At 52.9% G+C, this 25139-nt stretch overlaps 3 protein-coding genes across 9 annotated transcripts in view; 2 read left to right on the top strand and 1 right to left on the bottom strand.

Moving 5' to 3' along the window:
* Positions 1–1546: 1546 nt before the first annotated feature.
* Positions 1547–17897, top strand: TFIP11 (tuftelin interacting protein 11). Of its 5 annotated transcripts, none has more exons than XM_036014950.1 (13): positions 1547–1648; positions 3569–3786; positions 5926–6079; positions 6406–6562; positions 8287–8414; positions 9931–10083; positions 11705–12232; positions 12339–12445; positions 13169–13337; positions 13831–14074; positions 14543–14685; positions 15349–15514; positions 16749–17897. In XM_036014950.1, exons 2-13 carry the CDS (start codon positions 3578–3580, stop codon positions 17102–17104), a joined length of 2514 nt encoding a protein of 837 aa, XP_035870843.1. In that variant the 5' UTR covers positions 1547–1648; positions 3569–3577; the 3' UTR covers positions 17105–17897. The 5 variants fall into 5 exon arrangements, with proteins under 5 accessions (XP_035870843.1, XP_035870844.1, XP_028383355.1 ...); XM_036014951.1 differs by having other exon boundaries at positions 1555–1698; XM_028527554.2 differs by having other exon boundaries at positions 1555–1702.
* On the bottom strand, positions 17388–24924 carry SRRD (SRR1 domain containing). Its single transcript, XM_028527555.2, has 7 exons — positions 24728–24924; positions 23094–23134; positions 20392–20651; positions 20202–20300; positions 18346–18500; positions 17825–17870; positions 17388–17647 (listed from the first exon to the last, which is right to left on the bottom strand). Exons 1-7 carry the CDS (start codon positions 24892–24894, stop codon positions 17426–17428), a joined length of 990 nt encoding a protein of 329 aa, XP_028383356.1. The 5' UTR covers positions 24895–24924; the 3' UTR covers positions 17388–17425.
* Positions 24888–25139, top strand: part of HPS4 (HPS4 biogenesis of lysosomal organelles complex 3 subunit 2) — a 26310-nt gene continuing 26058 nt past the window's right edge. The window contains exon 1 of one of the 3 annotated variants that reach the window (XM_028527961.2): positions 24888–25022. The gene's annotated coding sequence lies outside the window, so the exon portion shown is untranslated. Of the gene's footprint in view, positions 25023–25083; positions 25105–25139 lie in introns of those variants that run through there. The other 2 variants (XM_028527962.2, XM_036014954.1) reach the window with 2 other exon arrangements.

The following is a 25139-nucleotide window of genomic DNA, read 5'->3' as shown; positions in this document are numbered from 1 at the left end:
CTAGTTTTGTACAATGTCCCTTTATTTGGGTTTGTCTGGTGTGTCCTCGTGATTTGGTCCAGGGTATGCACTTGCAGCAGGAATATCACAGGAGTGACGCTGTGAGCAGGTGGTACATGGTTGTGATCTGTCCCGTTGTTGAGGATGCACACTCAGATCCCCTGAGCCTCATTCTTAATGACTTCACATGAGTCCACAAACCTCTCTCTCCGGAAGTCATGTGGTGGGATCCATTTGGCAAAGCCAATCCATTAGTTCCTCATGATCAAAGTAATTACACCTCCATAAAGTCTAGTGTGAAGCTACAGACTCAGCTTCAGAGAAGCCAAGCTGTGCTTATATTTTTGGCTTTGGGCTATAAATAGCTGTGTAAACATTTTCAGGCCCAGACTCAAAAGGGCTTATCTCGTCTCCTTGTTTCCTCCACCCTGCTCCTTAGGGAAACTTTTGGTCTGTTAAGACTCTTCTCCAGCCTCCCACCCCTGCTCTGTACTGAAACCTCACTTTCTAGTTTCTTTCCTGAGGACATACTTTGGGTTGGGCACAGTGACAGTACATGTCACTAGGGATACAGAGACTATTTAATTCCAGCCCTCGTTCCTAAGAAGTTGGCATTCAATTAACTTCATGTAGGTTCTCATTTAATCAATAGCAACCGCAAGACATTGGACCCAAGTCATTTGACTTGAAGTCCAGTGCTCTTTGTTCACTCCACTGTTTGCCCCTGGGATCTTTCTTTCATTGGGAGGAGATCAAGAGAACATACGCAAACGTGAACAGCTAACAATTCCTAAGCACCTACTGTGTACTGCGTACAGTTGTAATCGCTTACATATTGTATCGCATCGGATTGTTCAATCATTCCGCAGAGGAGAAAACCGTGGCTTAGAGAAATATAATGACACGCCCAAGGTCCACAGCTGGTAAGTTGCAAGCTGAGACTAGAACTCCAAAGCCCGTGTCCCTACACAGAGTCCACAGCTGGTGAGGGATTCTCTGGAGGGATGATTTTGTCCATTGCATTCTCGGAACTTGTTGAAAAGAAAGAAAATGGAAAGATTTCGTGGAGGGAATACTTGGGACCTCTCGAGTTTGCGCATTCATTCCTTCATGCCCTCAAAGTGCTATATAAGGCTCTGTGACCACACGATGCTTATACGGAGAGACCCCGAAAATACAGGATACAGTCTTGACCTTCATTATTCCCATATGAATGCCGTGCTCCGGAATTGTGGATGTCTCACACAATTCCTCACAACTATCCTATGAACTAGTCCTATATCCTCATTTTACAGATTTAGAATTCCAGGCTGGCAAAGGAGGCTCGGCGAGGTCCACACCATTCATTACAGGCTGGGCGTCGCCACGAAGCCCAGGGTCGCGGCAGGGAAGCCGACTTAGCGGGTCGGCACCACCCAGCCACGCGGGTCCCTGAACGCCTGAGTCTCCTTTCTCCATCTCAGCTTGGCCTCTCTAAGCCAATGACGCCCAAACCTTCCGTTGCTGCCATGGCAACCAGCGCGCCATTTCCGCTATTGAGAACGTCATTTCCCGCGCGCCGGACCGGGCACATCCGGGTTCCGACCTCCAGAACGGCGCGCGCCTGTCACCGAGTGGAACACTGTTTGGGACGTCGAAACTGGACGAGGCGAGCTGGGCTGGGGAGTGGAAGGAACGGGAACACCGTCCCAGGAGGGAGTAGGTACGAGCACCCGGGGAGGCAGGGCTCGGCCTCGCGAGTGGGGGCTTCGCAGACAGCTCTGCGGAGGCCGGGAGGGGGGCGGGGCCGCTCGGGGTTACCGGGAAGTCGGGGCCTGGGTCGATTTGGGAACCGAACCTACACCGCGAAGCCTGGACTGTAGGATAGAGAGACGCCGGAGCCTTTGCATCAGGTCCACCTGGTTTCAAGCCTTGGCCAGCTGTGGAACTTAGGACAAGTTGTTGTTAACTTTTTTGAGCCTCATTTTGCTCACCCGGAGCGTGGAAACGCTGATAGAACCAATCTGGTAGAAGTGTCTTGATGTTACGTTAGATTGTCACTCCGAAGCGTCTAGCAAGTATTTAGCATTAGCCGAGGGCTCTTTAACTCGTGACAACTCTGTGATCGTTACCATGTCCAGTGCCCAGGGAGGCAGTACCATTATTGTCTCCCGTGTTTACGGGGCGCCGCGGAACATTTTTTTCCTTCGCACTCCTGGGTGGGTTGGATCCAGAGGCACCCAACCGGTGCACCAGTGAGTAGATTGAGCAGGGAGAACTGTCTAATGAAGCTGAGCAGGTAGACACTGCCTGTGCAAGTTCATGAACTCCCTGTCCCTGAAGGCTGCTTGCGGCAACTGGCAAACAAAAGTCACAATCGCTGTCATGTAGTGAATGTATTACTGTGCAGCGCACCACGCTGGGAACTTAGTGTGCATTTAATACTCACACACCGAGTGCCTGTTAGAGTGGGGATTTGAACTCGGCCTGTGATTTTAGCTCCCGATTTCTCAGTCATTTTGCTAGGTACCCTCTCCCCCCGCAATGTGATAATAGTAATGATGATGAAGGTGATGGTGGGACTGCAGTAACAACTGTTGTTCCTTGAGCACTTTCTCTAAGTGCCAGGTCATTGAGTCTGCCTTACAAACATTCTCTGAGGCTGGTATGCTAGTTAATGCATTTAAGAGACTGCTGAGTCTGCTCATCCAGTTAATGAGAGCTGAATTTTCTATTATAGTTGAGCTGATTAACTGTTAAGGTAGTGTTCTTTTTTTAAAAGATTTTATTTATTTATTTTTGGAGAGGGGGGAAAAGAGGAGAGAAACATCAATGCGTGGTTGCTTCTTGCCTGCCCCCCCACTGGCACCTGGCCCGCAACCCAGGCATGTGCCGCGACTGGGAATTGAACCGGCAACCCTTTGGTTCACAGGCTGGTGTTCAATCCACTGAGCTGCACCAACCAGGGCAAGGTAGGGTTCTTAAGCATAACTACTTTCCAGATTATAAGAAGAGGTTGGTTCGTGTTTTGGGGGAAAGCTGAGCCTTAGGGTCTTGTCAAATAGTGTGTTTCAGAAAGCATATTCTGAAGAAACCACTTTTTGGGACTGACGAGGATCCAGATAGAAGTCTGTCTCAACAACAGAGAAAACAATAAGAATGTGGAGTCTGGGATGAGTCTCCAGTTTCCGAGGCAATCATTTATGGAATAACTTTTGGTTTGCAGGTCTGCGCTCAATCCACTGAGCTATACCAGCCAGGGCTCAAGTCATTTATGGAATAACTTCAATGTTATTCTTCTGCGGTTTGTGTGAGAAATGTTCTATGACACTGAGTAGGACAAGGAGATAACACGATTGAGAGTCACATGGACCGCTGGGACGAGTCTTTGTTCCACCTGTTTTATTGCTGATTGTTTTTTAAAGTATGTTTTTAATGTCTGTGTTTGGAATTGTAACAGTGATTTTCACGGACTCTGAGTTCACAGGACGTTCTGAAGGTAGTAGGGAATGGGGACTCACAAAGGAGTCTTCTCTTGATGCTCTCAGAACTTAACCACAGACTGTGCCTTTTTTGTGTGTTCCTTTAGTGACTGGCCATGTCACTGTCCCACTTGTACCGGGACGGGGAAGGCCACATGGATGATGACAAGGATGAGAGGGAGAACTTTGAGATCACTGACTGGGATCTGCAGAATGAGTTCAACCCCAACCGCCAGCGGCATTGGCAGACCAAGGAAGAGGCCACCTATGGAGTGTGGGCAGAGCGGGACTCGGATGAAGAGCGGCCCAGCTTTGGAGGCAAACGGTACCAGCTAGCGTGGGGCCACTTCCCTTTGCAGCCTGGAAGGGGCTGGGGTAGATGGGGAGGGGTTTGGGGGGTACCCCACTAAATATACACTTCTCTCCTGGCCTTACTGAGTCCCATAGCTGAGATGTCAGCCGGGCAGGCTCAGCTTTCTCTTTAGGCCGGAGTGCTGCCCTTTCGCTGATTGAGTGCTTGCTGAGCGGTGATGCAGGGCCTTGTGCAGTAGACCCAGCCCTTGCTGAGAGCCCAGACCCTGGTGGATGGAGATAGGCAGTGATCAACAGTGTGGAACTAGGACTTGGGGCCTGGGGGAGAGCACATTTTAGGACTTCTGACCTGTTCGAGAGGGCAGGGGAGGTTTCTTCAGAGAAGCGACCGTGGAGCTGATGTGAAAACAGAAGGTAACTAGGGTGGGAGGAGAGGCCAGGCCCTTGACGGGAGGCAGCAGGGTACCATCCACGAGGATGTGCGTGGGTTTGCGGGCCGCAGTGGAGAGAGGGAGCGGGGTATAGTTTGAGAAGGCCCATGGCTCTGTTAGAGAGGGTGGGGCGGGGGCAGAGTTACGTTTGGGGAAGCCCTTTTTGCTGATGTACAGAGTGTGTGGAGCCAGTGTGGGCAGGAAGCTCTGTGAGGGGCCGAGGCTGCAGTCCCTACCGAAGGGGCAGAGGCCCTGGCTAGGATGGTGACAGATGAGAATTGAGGCCGAAAGTCTCCTCAGTGTGAAGTCATGTGTGTGGGCCACACTTTACTCACCCAGAGTGTGTAGCAGGTTTGGGTTTGTCTCCTTGTCCCCATCCGTGGCCTGCAGGCTCCAGCCCACTGAGATTGTGCCTGAGAGAAGAAAGTAGAGTTCAGCCTCACCTCACCTGGCAAGGAGATCTGAAAGTGCATGATAAATAGATCGGAGGTCAAGGAGTGCATGATCACAGGATAATAGCAGCCAGCACCTGTTGGCTGCTTGCTTGTCCTGGGTTCTCACGTGCCCGGTCCTGTTCACCTTATGAGAGAGGTGCCGCAGTCACCACCCCATGTTGCAGGTTAAGGAGCTGCAGCCGAAGGCCACACGGCTAGGCTGTGAGAATCTGGGCCTGTCTGGCCCTAGAGTTCAGGCTTTTACCCACTAAATTATAGGGCATCTTTTAGGAAGGAATTCTCTGTTTTGTTGCTCTCGTGGCGATGTTTAATTTCTAGGTTAGTCATTTTGTAAAGCATCACTTTATTTTGCAGTATTCCCAGGGTTTTTCATTAGAACCTTTTCTCTGTTGCTTTAACCACATAATACAAAGGTACTGGTTTCAGTTTACACAAAAGGGAACTGTGGTTAGTGACCTATGTTAAGTACTGTTCTTGAGGCAGTCAGTTAAATTAATACTTTCTGTCTCAAGAGTTAATTTCTTTTTTTCTCTTTTTCTTTTTTTTTAGACTTTATTTATTTTTTAGAGAGGGAAGGGAGGGAGAAAGAGAGAGAGAAACATCAATGTGCAGTTGCTGGGGGTAGTGGTCTGCAACCCAGGCATGTACCCTGACTGGGAATCAAACCTGTGACACTTTGGTTCACGGCCCATGGTCAATCCACTGAGCTACACCAGACAGTACTAAGAGTTAATTTCTTAGATATTATAGTTTAGTTTTCATTTGCAAATGAATTTAATGGACACGCACTTTTTCTTAGTTCGATATAATTGTTAATATATTTTCCATTCATATAATCTCTTTTAATGTGTTTTTATTTATTTATGATTCTTAGCTGTCAAAATTTCTCTTTGATTTTGCATTTGAAATAGTGTCCAAAACAAGTGCTTTGTCAAGTAAGTATAGTACACCGGGCTTGGTACTTTAAAAAAAAATGTGAAAGGGAAGTTGGATTATCACATCATTTATTGAATATTCAATCCACTCTACACTGATACGGACAGCTCTTTAGGCAGAGAGCTGACTTGAGCCCGTCAGATAAAAATGTTAAGTGTGGTAACAGAAAGCCAGACCTGGGACCCTTTAGATATAAGTAAATGTGTTGCTTTTTAAATGGATCCCATGAGCTCCACTGTCAGGAGTCCTTCGGCTAGCCGAGTCCCCACAGGGCATGGCTGTGGAGGAGTGCTTTCCGGACTGCCCCACGGGCGCTGTGTTTGCCTGCAGGGCCCGAGACTACTCCGCACCTGTCAACTTCATCAGTGCCGGGCTGAAGAAGGGGGCGGCAGAGGAGGCGGAGCTGGAAGATTCCGATGATGAAGAGAAACCTGTTAAGCAGGATGAATTTCCTAAGGACTTCGGACCAAAGAAATTAAAAACGGTAGCATCTTTACCGAAGGATCGTGAGCTTAGTGATATCCTTGGAAGGTCACTGCAGCCTAAGCATCTCCCAGCGAGCGGGACGGTGGGGGACATGGCTGGAGTCCAGTGGTGGGAGTCTCCTTGTGGTGGCAGGTGCTCCAAGGTGGGACGTGTGCAGTGCCGCCCCTTTTCTGTCCTCACACACACCACAGATGTACATTCAGTCTGGGTGACATGTCACATAGTGCTCCGTGGCTGGCAGGCCAGTTTTCCCATTGGCCATGCTTACTTTCTTAGGTTTCTCTTTTTCTTTTCCATCAGCTAAGCTTTGATGTTTCTTTTCAGGGTGGCAATTTTAAACCCAGCCAGAAAGGTTTTGCAGGAGGAACCAAGTCGTTCATGGATTTTGGCAGCTGGGAGAGACACACAAAAGGAATTGGACAGAAGCTGCTGCAGAAGATGGGCTACGTCCCCGGGAGGGGCCTGGGGAAGAACGCACAGGGTAGGCACCGGCACCCGCCTCATCTGGATGCGGGAGGCCAGGCGGGGGGAAGGAGGTGCCATGGGGCATGGCCTGCCGTTTCTCCCTTGGAGGCACTCAAACTCCTCAGCAGCCTGGCCTAGCACAGACAAGCTGTGCTCCCGAGCCACCTTGCTGTGTCAACCTCAGATGAAGTGCTTGTTTCCGCAGGAGGAGAGGGCTGAGGTCTAAAGCGGGTGGCAAGTCCATAGGTGGAAGACAGGCCTCTTTTCGGCCTGTCCAGTGGTTCTAAAAAAGTTGAACTTGTTGCCAGCACTTAAAAACAGACAGGCTCACCTAACATTCCAGGTGTGCCTGGCAGACCTGGTCCAGCTGGGTCACAGCTGCTGTGGGGCAGTGCACATGGCCTGCTCTCCACCATGGCCTGCTGCACCCCCCCCCAACCCCACCCAGTCCGCTTGACTCATTCCCATTCATCTTCCCGGGCCCTGAAGGCATGAGAGCTCATAGTCCCTGCTGACGAGAGTTTCAGTTTTGCAAACATAGGGAATATCCATAAAACATTGTGTGTAGCTTTTTTTTTAAAGGTTTTACTTATTTATTTCTAGAGAGGGGAAGAGAAGGAGAAAGAGGAGGAGAGAACTATTAATGTGTGGCTGCTTCTTGCATACCCCATCCTGGGATCTGGCCCACAACCCAGGCACGTGCCCTGAGTAGGAATTCAACTGGCAACCCTCTGGTTCGAGCCCACACTCAATCCACTGAGCTACACCAGCCAGGGCTGTGTGTAGCTTTTTTAATAGCGAGAGACATGTAGCTATGAACGTGGCTGAGCAAATCCTGCATCAGTGACCTCCAGCCTCGCTGAGACACGCTGTCTCCTCTTGGCCTTTGTCCCACAGCCCCGTCAAGACAGCCCCTCTCCCAGGCTTTCAGCTCCTTGGTGCCGGGGCCACTCACACCAGGCAGCTGCAGCCGTCCCGCAGGAGACGGCTGTTCTTGTCCACGAGCCATTGCCCGGGCACAGCCCCGAGTGGGTGTGAGCAGTCGTGTGCTCTGTGGTTCACAGGCCGCTCCCTGAATCACGGCACAGGTCAAACCCACGTTATGTGTGGGAAACCCTAGCTGATGAGAAACCCACAGTGTGAAGTGGAGATAGTGGTGACTGGGAATGGGAGTGGGGCGTGTTCGAACTGAGATTTCAGCAGTACTAACTGGAAGTGGGAGGTGGGGGAAATTTTTATTGAAATGTGGTTTTGTTTATGAACTCTTATAAGAACATGTATTTCCAGGGCTTAAGCACATTATAAAACGAGTTGAGCGCAGTTGGTATGAATGTAAAATAGATGGAGTCTCAAATGCAGCTTCACCTGCTTCAGTCAGAATCAGTATATTATCTGAGTCACTTCACGTTCCATATCAGAGGCTCCCGAGTGAGCGGAGGGTTCAGCTGCCACAGTTCCCTGTTACAAACAAACGCTCCAGCACAGGATGAGCCCGAGGGGAACGGGGGTCTGTGCGCAGGACATAAGTGGCCGCTCGTCAGCAGACTGCTCTGCGGCGGTGTGAATGCTCAGAAGGTGTGATCGCACAGGACGTGAGCAGTGTCCGGGGCAGAGGGGGCTCCTTCCCGGGCCACGTGGCACGGTGGGTCCAGGAAGTGTGAGTTCACGGGCTGGCCTGTTAAAGTGCAAGAACTGCCATGATCTGAAGTCTCTCTTTTTCTCTTTTGCCGAAATTGTCAGGCATCATTAACCCGATCGAAGCCAAGCAGAGAAAGGGGAAAGGCGCCGTGGGAGCCTACGGCTCGGAGCGCACCACCCAGTCCCTGCAGGACTTCCCCGTGGTCGACTCGGAAGAGGAAGCCGAGGAGGTGACTGGAAGCCGGGCGGTGTGGGTGGGTGGCGTCTGTGCCGTTCTCACTCGTCTGCTCCTTCGTTTGCTCACGCGCTCATTCACCATCGGCCTCCTCGTGGTTATTGCATGGCCCAGGGCCTGCGGCAGACAGGCAGTGCATAGTCAGCGACCGTGGGGTCGGAAAGAGCAGTGAGTGCTAAGAAGTGTGAAACTAGAAAATGAGACTGGGGGTCACGGGTGGGGAGGGTGACACTCTGCCAGTCAACACGGTGGTCAAGGAAGAAGACATTTCAGTTCCCCAGGCAGAGGAGAGGGCATTGGCCCCAGGCTCGTCAGAGGCCAGAGGGCACAGGACAGCCCCGAGCGTGGCAGTGAGGAGGAGCTGAGGAGGTGTGGTGGCAGGGGGGCAGCACGCCAAGCGGGGCGGGGAGGGCGCGCGGAGATGGGGGCCCACGCAGAGATCGGGGCCCACGCCACCTGGCCTCGAAGGCCAGTGAGTGCTAGGCTGTCATCCCACGCGCAGCAGGAGCCACCTGCTGTCAGCCGTGTACGCTTTGCTGCAGAGACAGAAGGGGCTGGCTCTCCTGATCCACGTGTGACTCTCTTCCCCTTTGCATTTATGGGGGAAGCACTACGCTGCGAAGACTCATGTCATTACCGTTCTTGTCCCCGACCTTCTTCTTTTACTGAGGAAGGAGGCATTTGATAGTGGGGGGTTGACTGCTGCAGCAGGGACTCTCAGACCCAGAAGCTAACGGGCACCCGGCATGCGGCAGGGTGGGGCAGGTGAGCCGGGTGAGAGACAGCAGGGCGTGGTGGGGCCTGAGGCCGACTGGTGTGGGCATGGCCCGTCTGAAGGCGCCGTTTCTGTTCAGCTCTGGGCAATTATTGCCATGTGAACTGTGGGCCCAGTATTGCCTGATTCAATGCCCAGAGCAGAAGTCCAGATTTTTTTTTTTTTTTTTTTCAGAAAATAATAGCAAGTGTTAGACCAATGTGAGAAAAACAAAGTGACGAACAAAACCCACTCGTGGGCTGAACCCCACCGCCCTCCGTCTGACAGCCCCCTCCTGTCCTTTAGCGCACCCTGCAGAGCAGTTCTGCAGCGCCGCTTCAGTTCTGCCTTCCCGCCCAGGGGCCTGCTCGTTTACCCTCATTTCAAATTAGAACCAGGGTTTCGTGTACTTAAAAAAACCGCTTTTTGTTGTGTTTCTAAGTTTTACATGAGGTAAGTTCAAAACTAGCAGCGTGCCGGATACAGGAGATGCTCGGCAACTGTTGCTTTGTCTTGATTTTTGTTTCTCTTTCCAGTCTGACCCATGCCTTCTGAATCTCGTTACTTGTAAGAGGGGGTGGGCTTCCAGGAGTATCATTAGGTGGGTTTAGTGTCACACGGGCACGGTCCTTAGCACGGAACCTTGGGGACACCTAAGATAGCAGCCACTGGACTACTGGATGTCTGTTCGTGGTCTCAGTGGCCTGCTGCGAAAAGTGGGCGTGCTTGTGTGACGGGCTGTGTCCCTCTGGTTCAGGAGTTCCAGAAGGAGCTGAGCCAGTGGAGGAAAGACCCCAGCGGAAGCAAGAAGAAGCCCAAATACTCTTATAGGACAGTGGAAGAGTTGAAGGCCAAGGGCAGGATTAGCAAGAAGCTCTCCGCTCCACAGAAGGAGCTGTCTCAGGTCAAGGTACGTGGGCCCCGGGACACCTGGTCTAGAATGGGGCACTGGAAAACACAAAGTAGTCCCGCAGCCCAGAGTCCGTCACCAAACGTTTTCTGAGGTTTCTTCGGGGCCTCTGTCCAGGACTTTTCCCCAGTCCTGCTTTTCTCACCTGAGAGCAGCGTGCCCCCATTCAGTGCACTCACACCTTCAGGAAGCTGTCTAGTCCCTGCTGCGTGCCCGGCACTCTTCCCTGCACCCAGGTAGGGAGACAGCCTGCCCTTCCTTCGGAAACCTGCAGCCGGGAACTACCGAAAACCCAGTGTGGCCGTGGTCTTCAATGAGCGCGTGGCCCCGGGGGGAGGCTGTTCTGAAACTGCACCGCGTTTACTGCTAGACCTTTCACTTTTCTCTGGTTTCGGTTTTTGACAGGCGTGGTTTGTACATTAAGCCTTGGCTTTGTTTCATTTTTTAAGGATAGCATCTTAGAAGAACAGTTACAGAACAATCAAGGAACAGGATGGTCTTTAAGGCTCTTACATACTGGAAAGGGGTACCTCACTCTCTGACCAGGCGTGCCAGGCAGTCCTCTGGGCACACCAGCGCTGCGTGGGTTATATTTTAAGAATAGATTACAGCCCTGACCCACGTGAGGCTCCGTTGGTTGGGCGTCGTACTGCAAAACAAAAGGTCATAGGTTCAGTTCCCAGTCCCAGCACATGCCTGGGTTAAAAGTCTTAAAGAAAAAAAGGACAGATTACATTATCACACAGTCATGTGCCTAGTCTTAGGTTTTCCTGCACTCCCCTGAGTAGCCAGAGAACAGGGTGGCAGCTGTGTGTGGTAGTCTGCTGTGGGTGCGACAGTATGGTGGCCCTCAGTCGTGAGTGGGGCTCTCAGTGTCAGGGTGCCGTGCTTCAGGTTATCTGAGTCCCGGTGAGAAATGCAGCCGTGCAGGCCCAGCCAGGGGTAGCCTGGACCCGAGGGTGTGTTTCCCGCGGGCGTGGCTGGTGCAGATGGTCCTTGGCTCGCACTCGGCAGAGACGGTGGTGAGTAATCCGTTCCAGTGCAGTCTGTGTGCCAGCCTCCTCGGTCTTCTCGGCACGCTGGCGGGAGCTCATGTCCTGGGTTGCCTTGGGCCAATAGCTGGGTTTTTGTGTGTTTTATTTTGTTTTTAAATTAAACTTTTATTGTATATTTTAGACAATTAGGCAGTACAGAGGCAAAAATAAAATACTATTTTCCTTCCTTCCTGTAGTTTTCAGATCTTGATGTACATCCTTCCAGATCTTTGCTGAAACATACATGTTTTTTACCAAAACGTTACTTTGATTATATGTGCTTTATTAGCTGCTTTGATCGGAGTAGCCTCTACTTTTCCATGAAAATAGATTTTCATCTCTACTAGACAGTCTATATTCAAATTTCATCAGTTTTCCTAAAAAGTCTTCTCCACCTGCTTTGTCCAAAGGGGCCCCGAGCCGCCTCTAACACAGGGCAGCACGGACCCCTGCCCTCGCCCGGCCCCGCTGGCTGAGCAGTGTGCTTTCACACCCTGCCACTCGCGCTGTGAGTCCCCAGCCTTTGGGGTGTCATGTATAGGGCAGCACTGCTGAGTGCTGACCTGTCCCCTCTGCCATTCTCCAAGGTCATAGACATGACCGGCCGGGAGCAGAAGGTCTACTACAGCTACAGCCAGATCAGCAACAAGCACAACATCCCCGATGACGGGCTGCCCCTGCAGTCGCAGCAGCTGCCGCAGCCCGGCAAGGAGGCCAAGGCCCCAGGCTTCGCGCTGCCCGAGCTGGAGCACAACCTGCAGCTGCTCATCGACCTCACAGAGCAGGAGATCATCCAGAACGACCGGCAGCTGCAGTACGAGCGGGACATGGTGGTCAACCTGTCGCACGAGCTGGAGAAGATGTCGGAGGTGCTGGACCACGAGGAGCGGGTCATCTCCAACCTCAGCAGAGTCCTGGAGATGGTGGAGGAGTGCGAGCGGCGCATGCAGCCCAACTGCAGCCACCCCCTCACGCTGGACGAGTGCGCCCGCATCTTCGAGACCCTGCAGGACAAGTACTACGAGGAGTACCGCATGTCCGACCGCGTGGACCTCGCCGTGGCCATCGTCTACCCGCTCATGAAGGAGTACTTCAAGGAGTGGGATCCCCTCCAAGTGAGTCGCTGCCCCTGGTCCGGGCATGCCTCAGCCACAAGAGTGTGCCCGGGGGGGGTAGGGGGGCTGTCAACCTCGCCCTTTCAGCCGCCGTGTTCCTCCTCAGGACTGCACCTATGGCACCGAGATCATCTCCAAGTGGAAGAGCCTCCTGGAGAATGACCAGCTGCTGTCCCACGGGGGGCAGGACCTCTCGGCAGATGCCTTTCACAGGTGCTCTGGGCAGCGGTGCAGAGCGTGCCCGCTGCCGTCCCTGGGGGGCCGTGGAGGACCGCTGCCCGGGGCGGGGGGCACCGGCCTTGATTAGCCCCCTGCCACGTGCAGGCATGCTGGGGATTTCAGTCCCCGTTCATTAGTTCGCCCCGCGCTTGTCCGGTGTCTGTGGAGGAGCGTGAGTGTGCTGGGCGCACCCTGGCAGCACAGCGGACGGCCTCTGTCCACAGTGACTGGAAAAGGCAGCCATAGCCAGGAGTGGTCCCGTGAGCCTGCGGTGCGCACTGGGCACAGCAGTACAGAATGTCGAAGGCGTGCACCTCTTTGGGAGGGGTTTGAGGCAGGGTCTCTGAGGGGGACATTTAGTCTATAGCCCATAGGGCGAGAGGGGTCAGCTGTGCAGAGAGCTCAGGGTGGAAAAACACGCGACACATTGAGAGGGGACGTTGTGCAGGGGCCATGAGCCTGTGTGACCCCCCCAGCAGCCCTGCCAGGCAGGCGGGCACTGCCTGGAACAAGAGCCCCGGGTTGGGTGGGCGGCCAGGGAAGCAAGGAAGAGGGGGCGCAGGTCTGCTCAGTGGGGGGACTGACTGATGGCTTTCGGACTGCGTTTCCAGGCTGCACCTTTGTCTGCCTTACTCGGGAGGCGTGGGTGCTGGGGTACTTGGCGCGCGGTGAGCCCGGGCAGCGCAGTGAGCCAGCCCGCCCCTCTTTCTCCCGTAGGCTGATATGGGAAGTCTGGATGCCTTTCGTTCGAAATATCGTCGCCCAGTGGCAGCCCAGGAACTGTGAGCCGATGGTGGACTTCTTGGATAGCTGGGCGCACATCATCCCCGTGTGGATCTTGGACAACATACTGGACCAGCTCATCTTCCCCAAGCTGCAGAAGGAGGTGGGGCCCCGAGCCGGGGGCAGCTCGCGGGTAGCCACGGGGACTTGGCTTTGTTCTTCCTCGTGCTGCTGAAATGCCTGCAGCGAACACAGCGGGGCATTTCATGTTAACCCTGGTCTCGTCCATGTTAACCCTGGTTGTTCAGTCAGCACTTTTTCCCCAAAGCCCCACTAACAAGGAATTCTCTTGGTTTCTTTCTTAAAACCAGGACTGCCATTTCTGAGACGTAATGCAATTGAACGGGTGTGTTTATTTGTGGGTCAGTGTCTCTGTTTTGAGGAAATGCAGTGCAGAATGCCTGCCAAGCACCTAGGCTGCCTCTTTGTACCTAACGTGTCCCTCCACGAGAGAGAGACTGTGTCCTCCACACACATGTGCGGGACTGGACCTCGGCCATGAGAGCACACGGCCTCCTCGCCATGACCCACGGGGCAGGGCATCATGGGACTGCCCCGCAGGCTGCGTGACCGCCCCTCTCCCGCTCCTCCTGCAGGTGGAAAACTGGAACCCGCTGACGGACACCGTCCCCATCCACTCGTGGATCCACCCGTGGCTCCCCCTCATGCAGGCGCGCCTGGAGCCACTGTACTCCCCCATCCGGAGCAAGCTGTCCAGCGCCCTGCAGAAGTGGCACCCTAGCGACTCCTCTGCCAAGCTCATCCTCCAGCCCTGGAAAGACGTCTTCACGCCTGGCTCCTGGGAAGCATTCATGGTCAAGAACATCGTGCCCAAGCTGGGTAAGGACACGGGGAAAACGCATCCACGTCCCGCAGCTTGGGGGCCTCGGCTGCTCTGGCAGCGTCACCACTATGCTTCCGAAACGAGGCCTTATGTACGACAGAGCTGGTGAGCACAGGGCGTTTCTCACCGTAGGAGGCGCCGTTTCCGTGCACTGAGGCTGAGTGTGAATGAAGCCGGGTCCTTACGGCAGTGACGGAAAGACCGTGCTGGCCACGTCAGACTCAGTGTGCCTGCCTCCTGGTTACTCATTGGTCTGGTTTGGGCTGGTAGCACGATAGCCACTGATAATTTGGTATTAAATTTGAGTTATTTCTGGGTTAGAGAGGAAACGGACCTTTAAGAACGGCCATGTCAGGAGCTCCCAGCTGACTGTTAAGAGCAGACCAAAGGCCGACACTGGCTGGCGAAGACTGCGCTCTTTGTGCTTCTGTGGCTTTGCCTCAGAGAGCGGGTCTCTCTTCCAGGGATGTGTCTCGGGGAGTTAGTCATTAACCCCCACCAGCAGCACATGGATGCGTTCTACTGGGTCATCGACTGGGAAGGGATGATCTCCGTCTCCAGCCTGGTGGGGCTCCTTGAGAAGCACTTCTTCCCCAAGTGGCTTCAGGTACGCTTGTTTGCTTTGTGCTGAGGTGGGACGGGGGCAGGGAGCATTCGCTTAATTCCTGGGTACCTGGCAGATTGCAGTGCTATAACCGTGTAACAAAAATAAAATGCGTGGTAGGATAGGAACGAGTTAAGCAGTGACAACAGTAACTGCCATTTCTGGACAATTTGCCATGTGCCAGATGTTCCAAGCACTTTATTTGCATGATTTTGGGATGCGACACCCGTGTTGTACAGGCCTGAGGCTCAGTTCAGGTGCAAGGCACTTAGCTAGCAAGCTGACCCCAAATTCCACCTTCCTAAGTGCCTGGCTGTTCAGTCCCATAAACATCACCAGCATGTAGGACGGTGGCTAAAACATAGGTTCTTCTTAGAAGTTTTCTTTTTTCTTCTTTTTATTAGAGGGGAAGGGAGGGAGAAAGAGAAGGAGAAAAGGATTCATGTGCAAGAGATACATCGATTGGCTGCCTCTCACAAGGGCCCCAACTGGGAACCTGGCCCACACCCTAGGCATGCACCCTGACTGGGAATTGAACTGGTGACCTTTTGGTTTGCAGGATGGCACTCAGTCCACTGAGCCACCCCAGCCAGGGCCTCTTTAGAAGTTTTGATCCCCTTCATTGCCTCTGTGGATGTAAGTTTCTTACTTGTTCCTTTTCGGCAGGTGCTGTGCTCCTGGCTCAGTAACAGCCCAAACTATGAGGAGATCACCAAGTGGTACCTGGGCTGGAAGTCCATGTTCTCAGACCAAGTGCTGGCACACCCATCCATCAAGGACAAATTCAACGAAGCACTCGACATCATGAATAGGGCGGTGTCTTCCAACGTTGGTGAGTGGGGGTTCTGTTTGGGATGTCCTGGCACTGAGTTTCTGAACACGCAGATGGCACAGAATCAGAGTGCTCAGGTACCCTGGGCTGACTACAGCGTGACTCACCACCTGCTCCCGCAGACACCGACCCAGCCACCAGGCCAGTATGCAGCTGGCGAGCACCACTGCCAGCTCTCCTGGGACTGGGAGGGCATCTTTCCCTCAGTGGGGACAGGTTTGAGCAGGAGTCACACTGTGTGGGTCTATCTCCAGTGCCCACCGTCGTAACCACTGTGCTGTGTGGCTTTTTGGGGTTTATTCGTGTCTGCTCGGCCAGCGTTGGGTGTGCTACTCCAGTGTAAGAGCTCACAGTGGAGTCAGGGCACAGACTCTCAGTAGTTGCTTAACGCCTCTCAGACCATTTTCTCTACCTGTAAAACCATCACAATACCCATCTTCTAGGTTTTATTTAAAAACCTAAAGGGACTGAGGTACTGTTTGTGTATAGCGCTCAACAGGTGTCTTCGTTGTGTCAGAAGTGGGCAGCAGACTGTTCATTTAATGCCTCCTCCCCACCCGCCTCAGTTCAGGTGAGCGGCTGCCTGGACCAGGGGCCCCGGGCACCTGCACGGCCGCTCCGTGTCCATGTGCGCACCCCTCAAAGTGGCTGCTCTGACCGTGTCTCGGATGAGGTCGACAGGGCCAAGAGCTTGTCCAGGGTCACACAGCTTAGGAGTGGCAGCTGTGATTGGAGTTTCTGTTTCGTGAGCCTTCACTTCTTTCCACTAAGTCTTTTACACAGAAACAGGGTTGGAATTCACAGGTTACTTAATATTGTGCAGAATGAAGCACATACACTTTTTTGCTATTTACCCAGGCCCTTCTGGGGGTATCAGTGGGCTGTTCTCATGCTCTGCAGACACTCCTGCAGCCGCCCCAGCCCCAGGCTCCTAGCACTGCTCCCTGCCTGCACCCTCAGCTGGCACTGGGCACGTGGGCCTGCTTCTCTGTCCTCCAGCATCTAGGCTTCAGCTCCCCATGTGCACTTTAAGTTCGTCCAGGCCCAGAGGCCTGTGTGGTAAGGTTCCAGCTGGGTGTCAAGGTGCTTGATCATCCGTTTTAGTGCTTTGTGAACTTGAGGCACAGCTGCCCTTCGGTGAGTGACAGGTTTTAGAGAGGTGCACCCAGCTGCAGCCTAGATTCCGTGCGTGCTGGGACACCCCTGCTCACCCCCTGCCCTCCGTCTCTCCCAGGCGCCTACATGCAGCCCGGAGCACGGGAGAACATCGCCTACCTCACCCACACGGAGCGGAGGAAGGACTTCCAGTATGAGGCCATGCAGGAGCGCCGGGAGGCCGAGAACATGGCCCAGAGGGGCATCGGCGTGGCCGCCAGCTCCGTGCCCATGAACTTTAAGGACCTCATCGAGACCAAGGCCGAGGAGCACAACATCGTCTTCATGCCCGTCATCGGGAAGCGGCACGAGGGGAAGCAGCTCTACACCTTCGGCCGCATCGTCATCTACATCGACCGGGGGGTGGTGTTCGTCCAGGGCGAGAAGACGTGGGTGCCCACCTCGCTGCAGAGCCTGATCGACATGGCCAAGTAGGCTGTGGCAGGAGCGCCGCACCCGAGGGGGGCCCGCCTATGAATAAACAGTACTTTACACCCCCTGGAAAGAGTGACTTCTGTATTCACCAGTGCTCCCACCAGCCAGGCCGCCAAGGAGGGCTGGGAAACACGGTAATGCCGTTTTACCCGGTTCCTCCGCAGCGCACCGTCCTCTGCACACAACAGCCAAGCTGAGGGGTTTCCTGTTCCCTCCCAAAGGGGCCCACCGTGAAGACAGAGTTCTCTGCAGCCCCGCCATGGCGGCCTCCCCTTTAGTGTCCGGCAGCAGCTGCTTCTGCCCCAGCTGACACCAAGTATGTTACAGCAAGTTCGAGTCAGTGGCCGGAGGGTCTTGTGTGGTGTTCCTGATGATTTCAAGGTCTTCACAGCCCCGATAATCTGGTTCTTCCCGAAACGCCCAGGTGTCCGTGGAGAGCTGGCTGAGCTTTCGGACAGGGAACCAGTGGACAGAGGTGTCATTAAACGTGTCCATGTACCGCGGAGTCTGAGGGAACGCGTGCTCCTCCAGTCCCTCTAAGACCTGAGCACAGAAGAAAGAGCGTGAACTCCATCATCACAGCAAAGCCCCCTCTGCCTTCAGTTCGCCCCCACGAGTGTCTGCCTGCACGCGTCTGGGCGGTGCGGCTCCCAGCGACCGAGAAATGGGAGGGCTCCCCTCGCTCCCTCCTCCGCCCGGCCCCTTCATTCAGGTGGATACCTTCGCTACATAGGCGTAGTTTTCCTGCAGAATCCTCGTCAACAACCTGGAAATAAAAGATTTTAAAGCACAATTAGGGGGTACGAGAGTGATTTTACCTAACTTAAGACAAACAAAAGCAAGGCAATGTAAATGCAGTAAGAACTGCACAAATTGGGGGTGTAGCGTAGGCGTTCTGCGGAAAATGTGACTGTCCTGGTCACTGCAGCCACTTCATCAGGGAGGAGTGACAGAGCAGACACCTGGGCATCACAAGACAGGAAGGGCACAGGTAGAAATCCAACAGTTTTCCCCATTTAAAAAAAAATCTTGCTTATCACAAGGGAAGGGAGGAATTATGGGTAAAACGCCCCCTTTAACTTGCTTTAGAGCCTGACCTGGGGCTGGCCTTTCTCCAGCCCTGGACCTAGCATCATGTGCAAGGGCACCTCCAAGGAGTAGTTGCAGGAGCGCGTGCTACTCGCGGGCCAGTCCACAGGCGCACCTCGGGGGCGGACACCATCTCCACATGCCTGGCTCACCTCTCCTCCAGCCCTCTGAAGCTGTTCCCGATGATGACCACCCTGGAGAGCGCGTCCACCGACCAGTTGCTCCACAGGAGGTTGTTGTACAGCGCCGTGCCGCAGTGCAGCATGTAGAAGATGGTGGGCGCCCCGCAGACGCTCCGCTTCCCTTCCTGCGGCGAGCACGCGCGGGAGTGTGGGCACTCCTTACAGTGAGGGGCGGGAGGGCTCGCACCACACACACACACACACACACACACACGATGGAAATGTAGTTCCGTGAGCCGACGGGTGCGCTAACGAACCTACCGCAGTATTATCACTGTGCAGTGCACAAGTGTCACTCTGCACCCCTTAGACTCACACAACGTTACATGTCAATCACAGCGACACGGCTTGGGGAGAACGAGCTGAGAGGAACGCAAACTGAAGCATGACCTGGGGAACCCCCACACTCCACTGCGCAGCAGTAACGTGAGTGGTGCGCACGAAATCTGGGAAACTGCACAGGGCACAAAGGAGACCGTGACGGCGGGGAAGAACTTGTGCTCGCTCAGCAGCTGCGTGGCCCACGAACACACAGAGCTCTGGTCAGCGGAAGGGCCCCTTGGGTCTGTGACCACACAGGCAGGCAGGGTGGCCATGGTCACCATCCCCATGTCCCGGGTCTGGTAAGCCCGTTTCCAGTGTCACGTTCCCCAGACCCCTATCACAGCTGAGCCCTTCGCAGATGCCCGGCCGTGAGACCTGCTGCTCCACGGCCACACTGCTCGGCGAGGACATGAGGTCCTCTGTTTGCCGTCTGGCCTGGCCTCTCCTCTCTCCACTGTCCTCACAGCTTCCCTTCTGTGAACAACAAACTGGCTGTGGTTCCTGAGCAGCCAGCTCCATGCAGGCCGGCCCCTGCAGCCAATACCTAGTCCACCTTCAGATCCCAGCTCCACCCAGAAGCCTTCCTCCACCCCTCAAACAAAACGGGCCTCCTTCCCGGAAGTCTCAGTTCCTAGCATGAGGCTCTGCCACACTGTCTGATTCATCGTTTGCTTGTTTACAGGCCGGCTCCCACTTATCTCGGGCTCCCTGAAGCTCCTTGCCTGGCACAGAGCAGGCACTCACTCAGAAAAGATGATCAGAATTAAATGGCAGTGTTTTAGCAGCTTGCCAACGTCGGCAAACAATTCCCTCGTCTCAGCTGGGCCTAATTTCCATGTTTCATAATAAGCAATGAGATGGCAGTTTCTCGGAACAGGGAGGACTCAAATGATCATAATCACCAAAGCAAAACACAACTAGATTCAAAGACATCGGCCCATACTGGCGTCAGCCCTCTGCTTATGAGATTGTTTTTCTTTTTCCAGGCCTCAAGAAATGTCGAGTTCCAGCTATTTTAGGGGATGTAGGGGTGGACAGAGACTTCGCCCACAGCCCACAGCCCACAGCCAGGTGCTGAGGGTGTGACGGAGCGACAGTTCCGAAGGGAGAGGATGTCCTGACCCCTTTTATCGCCCCCCTTGGAACAGTAATTCCAACCAGAAAGCTGTCATGTGATGCACCGAGACTGAGGGCCCTTTACTATGCAGCACTAACAGTAAACACCAACTCAGCATCATTTCGGGACACAGACTCATCAGAAAACGTGTAACCCTAACGTGTTCTGGCTCACGCCATCTGTGTAGTTTGCTTTTCTCTGACAGGCACACCAGTGCGAGACGTGGGGGACCGGCTGGCCGCTCGTGATGGTGCTGGGAGAGCGGCGGGTGGCGGAGAGGACGGGCTGCCGTTTCCCAGGGGCCCGGCTCCCACGGGCTAGAGGGTGGGGTCAGCTGGCCAGCGGTGACACAGCCCTCCCCACGCCCCCTTCCTAGACCACTCACCTCGTTCTCCTGGAGGACAATCACCCCAAGGGTGTGGAGAACCGCAATTTCGAGCTGGCTAAACAGAGGGTCATACACCCAGCAGTGACTTCGGGGAATCTGCAGGCGGGAAGGAGTTACTTCAACCCAATGCCTGTGTGCACACCGTGTGCAAGGCCCAGGGAAGGGCGAAGAGAGTCCAAAAGCGTACCTGGCACTTTTCCAGGAAGAGAAGCAAAAATGTCAGCTGGGTTCTAGCTATGACGCAGGTGGCAAAGTTCCCAATGCCGTAACACACACACTTCCAATTGCAGGTCCCCGAGACCGGGGTCTCTCTGGGGGTGGAGCCGGGGGCCACATCTGACTCACCTGGTGGCGAGTCGAGGTGCAGCTTCCCAGTGGCTTCCGAAAGAGCCCCCACAGGGGCATTCAGTTGCTCCAGGTGTTCCACAAGACATCTGTTGATGGTTTCTGAAAGAGCAGGCCCCCAGATGCAGTCAGGGGGCACGCCCGACCCTGTGAAGCAAGTCATCCACAAGGGAAATCCCAGATGCAGGCAGAAAAGGCGTGGGGCGGTAAGAGTTCCAACTCCTCAGAGAGAAGGGCTACTGGCTCCACTCCCGAACACGCCTGCCACGTGCAGCCGTGTCCACCAAGGACTGACCTCCAGGCCTCTGCGCCCCCGTGGCCTCCAGCTTCAGAGAGGGTCTCAAGAAGAAACAGCTCTCATTTACTGGTTCAGTTTCTACCTAAACTTCTAACGTAAACTCATTCTAGTTTAATAGGAGGTCCCTGGTAAATGCCCTGAAATTCTGACTTTTTTAAAAAAAGATTTTATTTATTTTTAGAGAGAGGGGAAGGAAGGGACAAAGAGAGGGAGAGAAACATTAATGTGTGGTTGCCTCTCATGTGCCCCCAACTGGCCCACAACCCAGGCATGTGCTGTGACTGGGAATCGAACCAGCGACCCTTTGGTTCACAGGCCAGTGCTCAATCCACTGAGCCACACCAGCCAGGGTGGGAGTAGGAATATTTAATGTGTAAAAAGTTACACCATATGATTTCACTCATATGTGGAATCTAATGAACAAACTGAATTAAAAAGCAAAATAGAGACAGTCATAGATAGAGAGCAGGAAGATAGCTATGGGGGTGGAAGGATGAAGCAAAAAGGAAAAAGGACTAGTGGACATGGACCACAGTGTGGCGATCGCAGGGGAGGGGCATAAGGGCTTCAATGGTAATACAAAAAAATGCAATAAAAATTTTTTTAAAAGGTAGATTGCAGCTTCTGGAGTCTAACGAAAATATTCTCATTAAATCTTCTCATATAGAGGTGGTTTCTCTTGCTTCTCCTTTTATTATACTGTTACTGAATTTAGCTGCACAAATCTGTATGCAAAACAAAAAAGCTGTATGTCCCCACAAGAAGATACCAATTTTCACTTAGCAGCAAAGACACCTTTAAATAAGACCCTACAGGAAAGGTTGCATGGAAAACTGGCTCTTTTAGTCCTTGCTGGTAAAAGAACTGGTAAAAGCTTTTTGGAGAACAACTAAACAATGGTATCAAGTTGGTCACTGCTTTTTTTACCAAATAATTTCATCTTTGGGAATATATCCCAAGAAGATCATCCTAAACTTGGTAAGAGCTTTATGCATAGGTGTTCGTTGCAAACTCATGATAACTAAAACAACAATAAAGGAAACAAACTAAATGTCCCTCAGTAAAAACTGTAACTACTGTAAATGCACTCCATGTGTTAATATTATGTTCAGGAAGAGATTATAGCTGGGAAAGAGTATACATTGTAATCTCAAGGGCAAAGAGCAGGATAATACTGGGTAGGCTAAGAAGTCCATCATTTTGCCCATAGGATGGCTCTAGTAGTGTTTAGCTGTCTTTAACTTCACTTGAAATAATTTTGTTAGATTGTATATTGTGACAGCTGTCATATTTGCATGCATTAAAAAACAACAATTTATCACCTAGCCAGGTAGCTGAGTTGGTTAGAACATCGTCCTGCTACGCCAAAGTTGCAGGCTCAGCCCCTGGTCAGCACACGTACACGCATCAACTAATGGATGCATAACTAAGTGGAACAACAAATTGATGTCCCTCTCTCCCTCCCCTTCTCTTTAAAATCAATAAAATTTTTTAAATACTTAAAACTGGTGAATTTTTGTGCAGCCATTTTAATACTGAAGATGGAAGACAATACACAACATTTACAGCATATTATGCTTTATTATTTCAAGAAAGGTAAAAACACAACTGAAACCCAAAAAAGATTTGTGCAGTATACAGAGAAGGTGCTTGACTGGCTGAACATGTCAAAACTGGTTTGTGAAGTTTCTTGGTACTATTGACATTTTGGCCAAATAATCCTTTGCTGTGGGGCTGCCTTATGCACTGGAAGATGTTTAGCAGCACCTCTGGCTTCTACTCACTAGTAGCCAATAACAGGAGATAGCTGCCATACTCAAAATATCCAAATAGATAAAGTTATTGGTGAAAATGAAAAACGTGTCTTTTATTTTACGGAAAAAACATAACGGACCCTTTGGCCAACCCAATATAAATTCCAGTAGTAGTGAGGATGACAGCTAACACCCATCGCCTCCTGTGTGGCAGGCAAGAACTGTTCTAAGCACTTGGCCTCATTTAATACTCAGAATCACACTACAAAGTACGTATTATCACCTCCATTTCACAGGTAAAGAAACCGAGGGTCAGAGTTAGTGAAGAGGCACAAACACAGAGTTGTGACGGCAAGTCAGAGTTGGAACCCAGCACGCACACTGCTCCGTGAAGCAAGGTGTCATCAAATGAGGGTGGGATTCCTTTCTTTGCCCGTATTCAGGCCCTCCTCCCATGCCTACCACCCTCGGTCTTGGTGAGGTGGTACTCACCTACTGCCAAACTCCAGAAATCGGAAATGAGCAGGTCTGCCCTGTTGGAAAAGAAAATGGTGTGATAATCTCCCTTCCTTCTCAGGACCGTCCTAACAGTGACCCTCCTCCTGGCCACAATCTGGATGTGGGGAGAGCGATGGAGTGTCCTCAAACGCAGAGCCACCCTCAAGTGACAGGAGGATAAGGTGAACTTGTGTAAAGCAAGAACACATACTGCTGAGGCTCAGATTGTGCAGCAGAGAGGGCTTCCTGGAGGAGGCCCCCGATTCCTGGGGACAGGTCTGGGTCTGCTCCATATCCTCAGTCCACAACAGAGCTGGATATGAATGGACAAGCCACAAGCCACTGTTCAGGGGGCTCAGAGAACAGACAGAATTGAAAAAAACATCAGCTCTTGTGTTCCTCACAGTGGGCGAAGGAGAGCTGGGATATACAGGGAATACTCTAAACTGGTGACTGTGCACAGGAGAGCAGCATGTAAAGGCGCAGGCTCCTCTCAGGGCAGTGGGGAGTGCACTGTACTTGGGGGTGCAGGTAGAAGTGGGGAGCTCCTGGGGGATACCAAAAAAGTTGAGGACGAGGAACAGCAGCTCGATAAATGTGAAGTGCCTTAAGAGTTCTCCAAATCCCTAGGCGCCCCATTCTCTTTGGCATCTTCAGATCCTAGAAACAGTCACTGCTGCTTTTTTTCCTCCAGCTCAATAGCTGGTCAGCCCACTTTCCGATTAGCGGTAACCTGAGTCACCACCATCTCCTGACCTGAATTCCCAGGGAGGGGAGCATGTAAACTTTCTTTCAGTTGAGAAGATCCGTCACCTGTTATCTGAAAAGGTGCTAATGAAAGCTGTTTTATATTGAGCCCCTAAAGGACCACAAACAAAAAAGGCAGTAATACAAAATGACAAAAGTAGGTAACATTTATTGTGTGTTTCCTTCGTGTTAAGCACTATTCTAAGTGCCAAAATACAGAGCAAGGCATGGAAGGATGGGAACTAATGGAGCACTCTGAAGCACAGGTTTTGGGGTTGCCAAGACATGGGTTTGATATTTGGCTCCATATGCTGTCTCTCTCTCTCTAAAACTCCTCGCCAACAGGATCCTAGCGAGGCTGAGGTGTTAAAATTGATGAGGTATGGAGAATGCTCAAGCCAGTACCAGACACTTAGCAGTTCAATGAACTAATAAGGATAATTACGTGTTTGTGTTGTTTCCCCGGGGTTAGCACTAACCACTAATATTGGTGTGACATCAACAGCAAACACTGGTACTGCGTTTACGACACGCAGTGTGAAGGCACTGTTCGGAATAGTTTACATCTACCGACTCACTGAATACTCAAAACAAGCTACCGGTACTCTCTGCATGCCCACCTTACAGATGAGCAAACTGAGGCACAGAGATGACATAACTTGCCCAAACGTGACGCATATGTAATTGCAATAGGAGGAATGAAAACTTTTATTGAGCGCTTACTACAATCCAGTCGGCAACAAGCTCTTAAGCTCCGTGAAATCCTCACAATAACCCCTAATGGGTTTGCGCGTACTCCCACTTTACAGATGGCGAGACGGAGGCTCGGAGAGATTCCCACGGGCGTGAAGATTCGGGCGCAGGGCAGACCCAGCACTCACTCGGCCTCCCGGATGCGACGAAGCACGACTCCGCAGTCCACCTCGGGCTCGGGCTCCGCCTCCGGGTTCCGGGCCGCCGCCACTTCCTGTGGCCGCGGACCACGAGCCGCAGAGCGCCTTCTCCGCGGAGCCACAGCCTGCCAGGGTTCCAGCGCCGCCGCCGCCATTGGCCTCTGACGTCATGGGAGCGCGGCGCTCTCGGTTACGTCATCGCCGCGCGCCAGCGCCGCGGAACCATCAGGGGGCGGGAGGCGCGAGTGGCGCGTGACGCTGGGCCTCTCCGCCGCGCGCGTAGGTACTTGGGGGAAGTCACTGGTGCCCCGCTACCTCCCACGCTCCGAACCCCGGTCCTCGGGCTGCCTTGGCTATTCTGGCGGGTGGGCAGTCCCGGGACGCTGAGGGGAGGGACCGC

Source organism: Phyllostomus discolor, chromosome 13 (assembly GCF_004126475.2).
Source record: "Phyllostomus discolor isolate MPI-MPIP mPhyDis1 chromosome 13, mPhyDis1.pri.v3, whole genome shotgun sequence".
Taxonomy (NCBI): domain Eukaryota; kingdom Metazoa; phylum Chordata; class Mammalia; order Chiroptera; family Phyllostomidae; genus Phyllostomus; species Phyllostomus discolor.
Note: the sequence above shows the minus strand (reverse complement) of the source record. Positions and strands in the feature narration are given on the sequence as shown.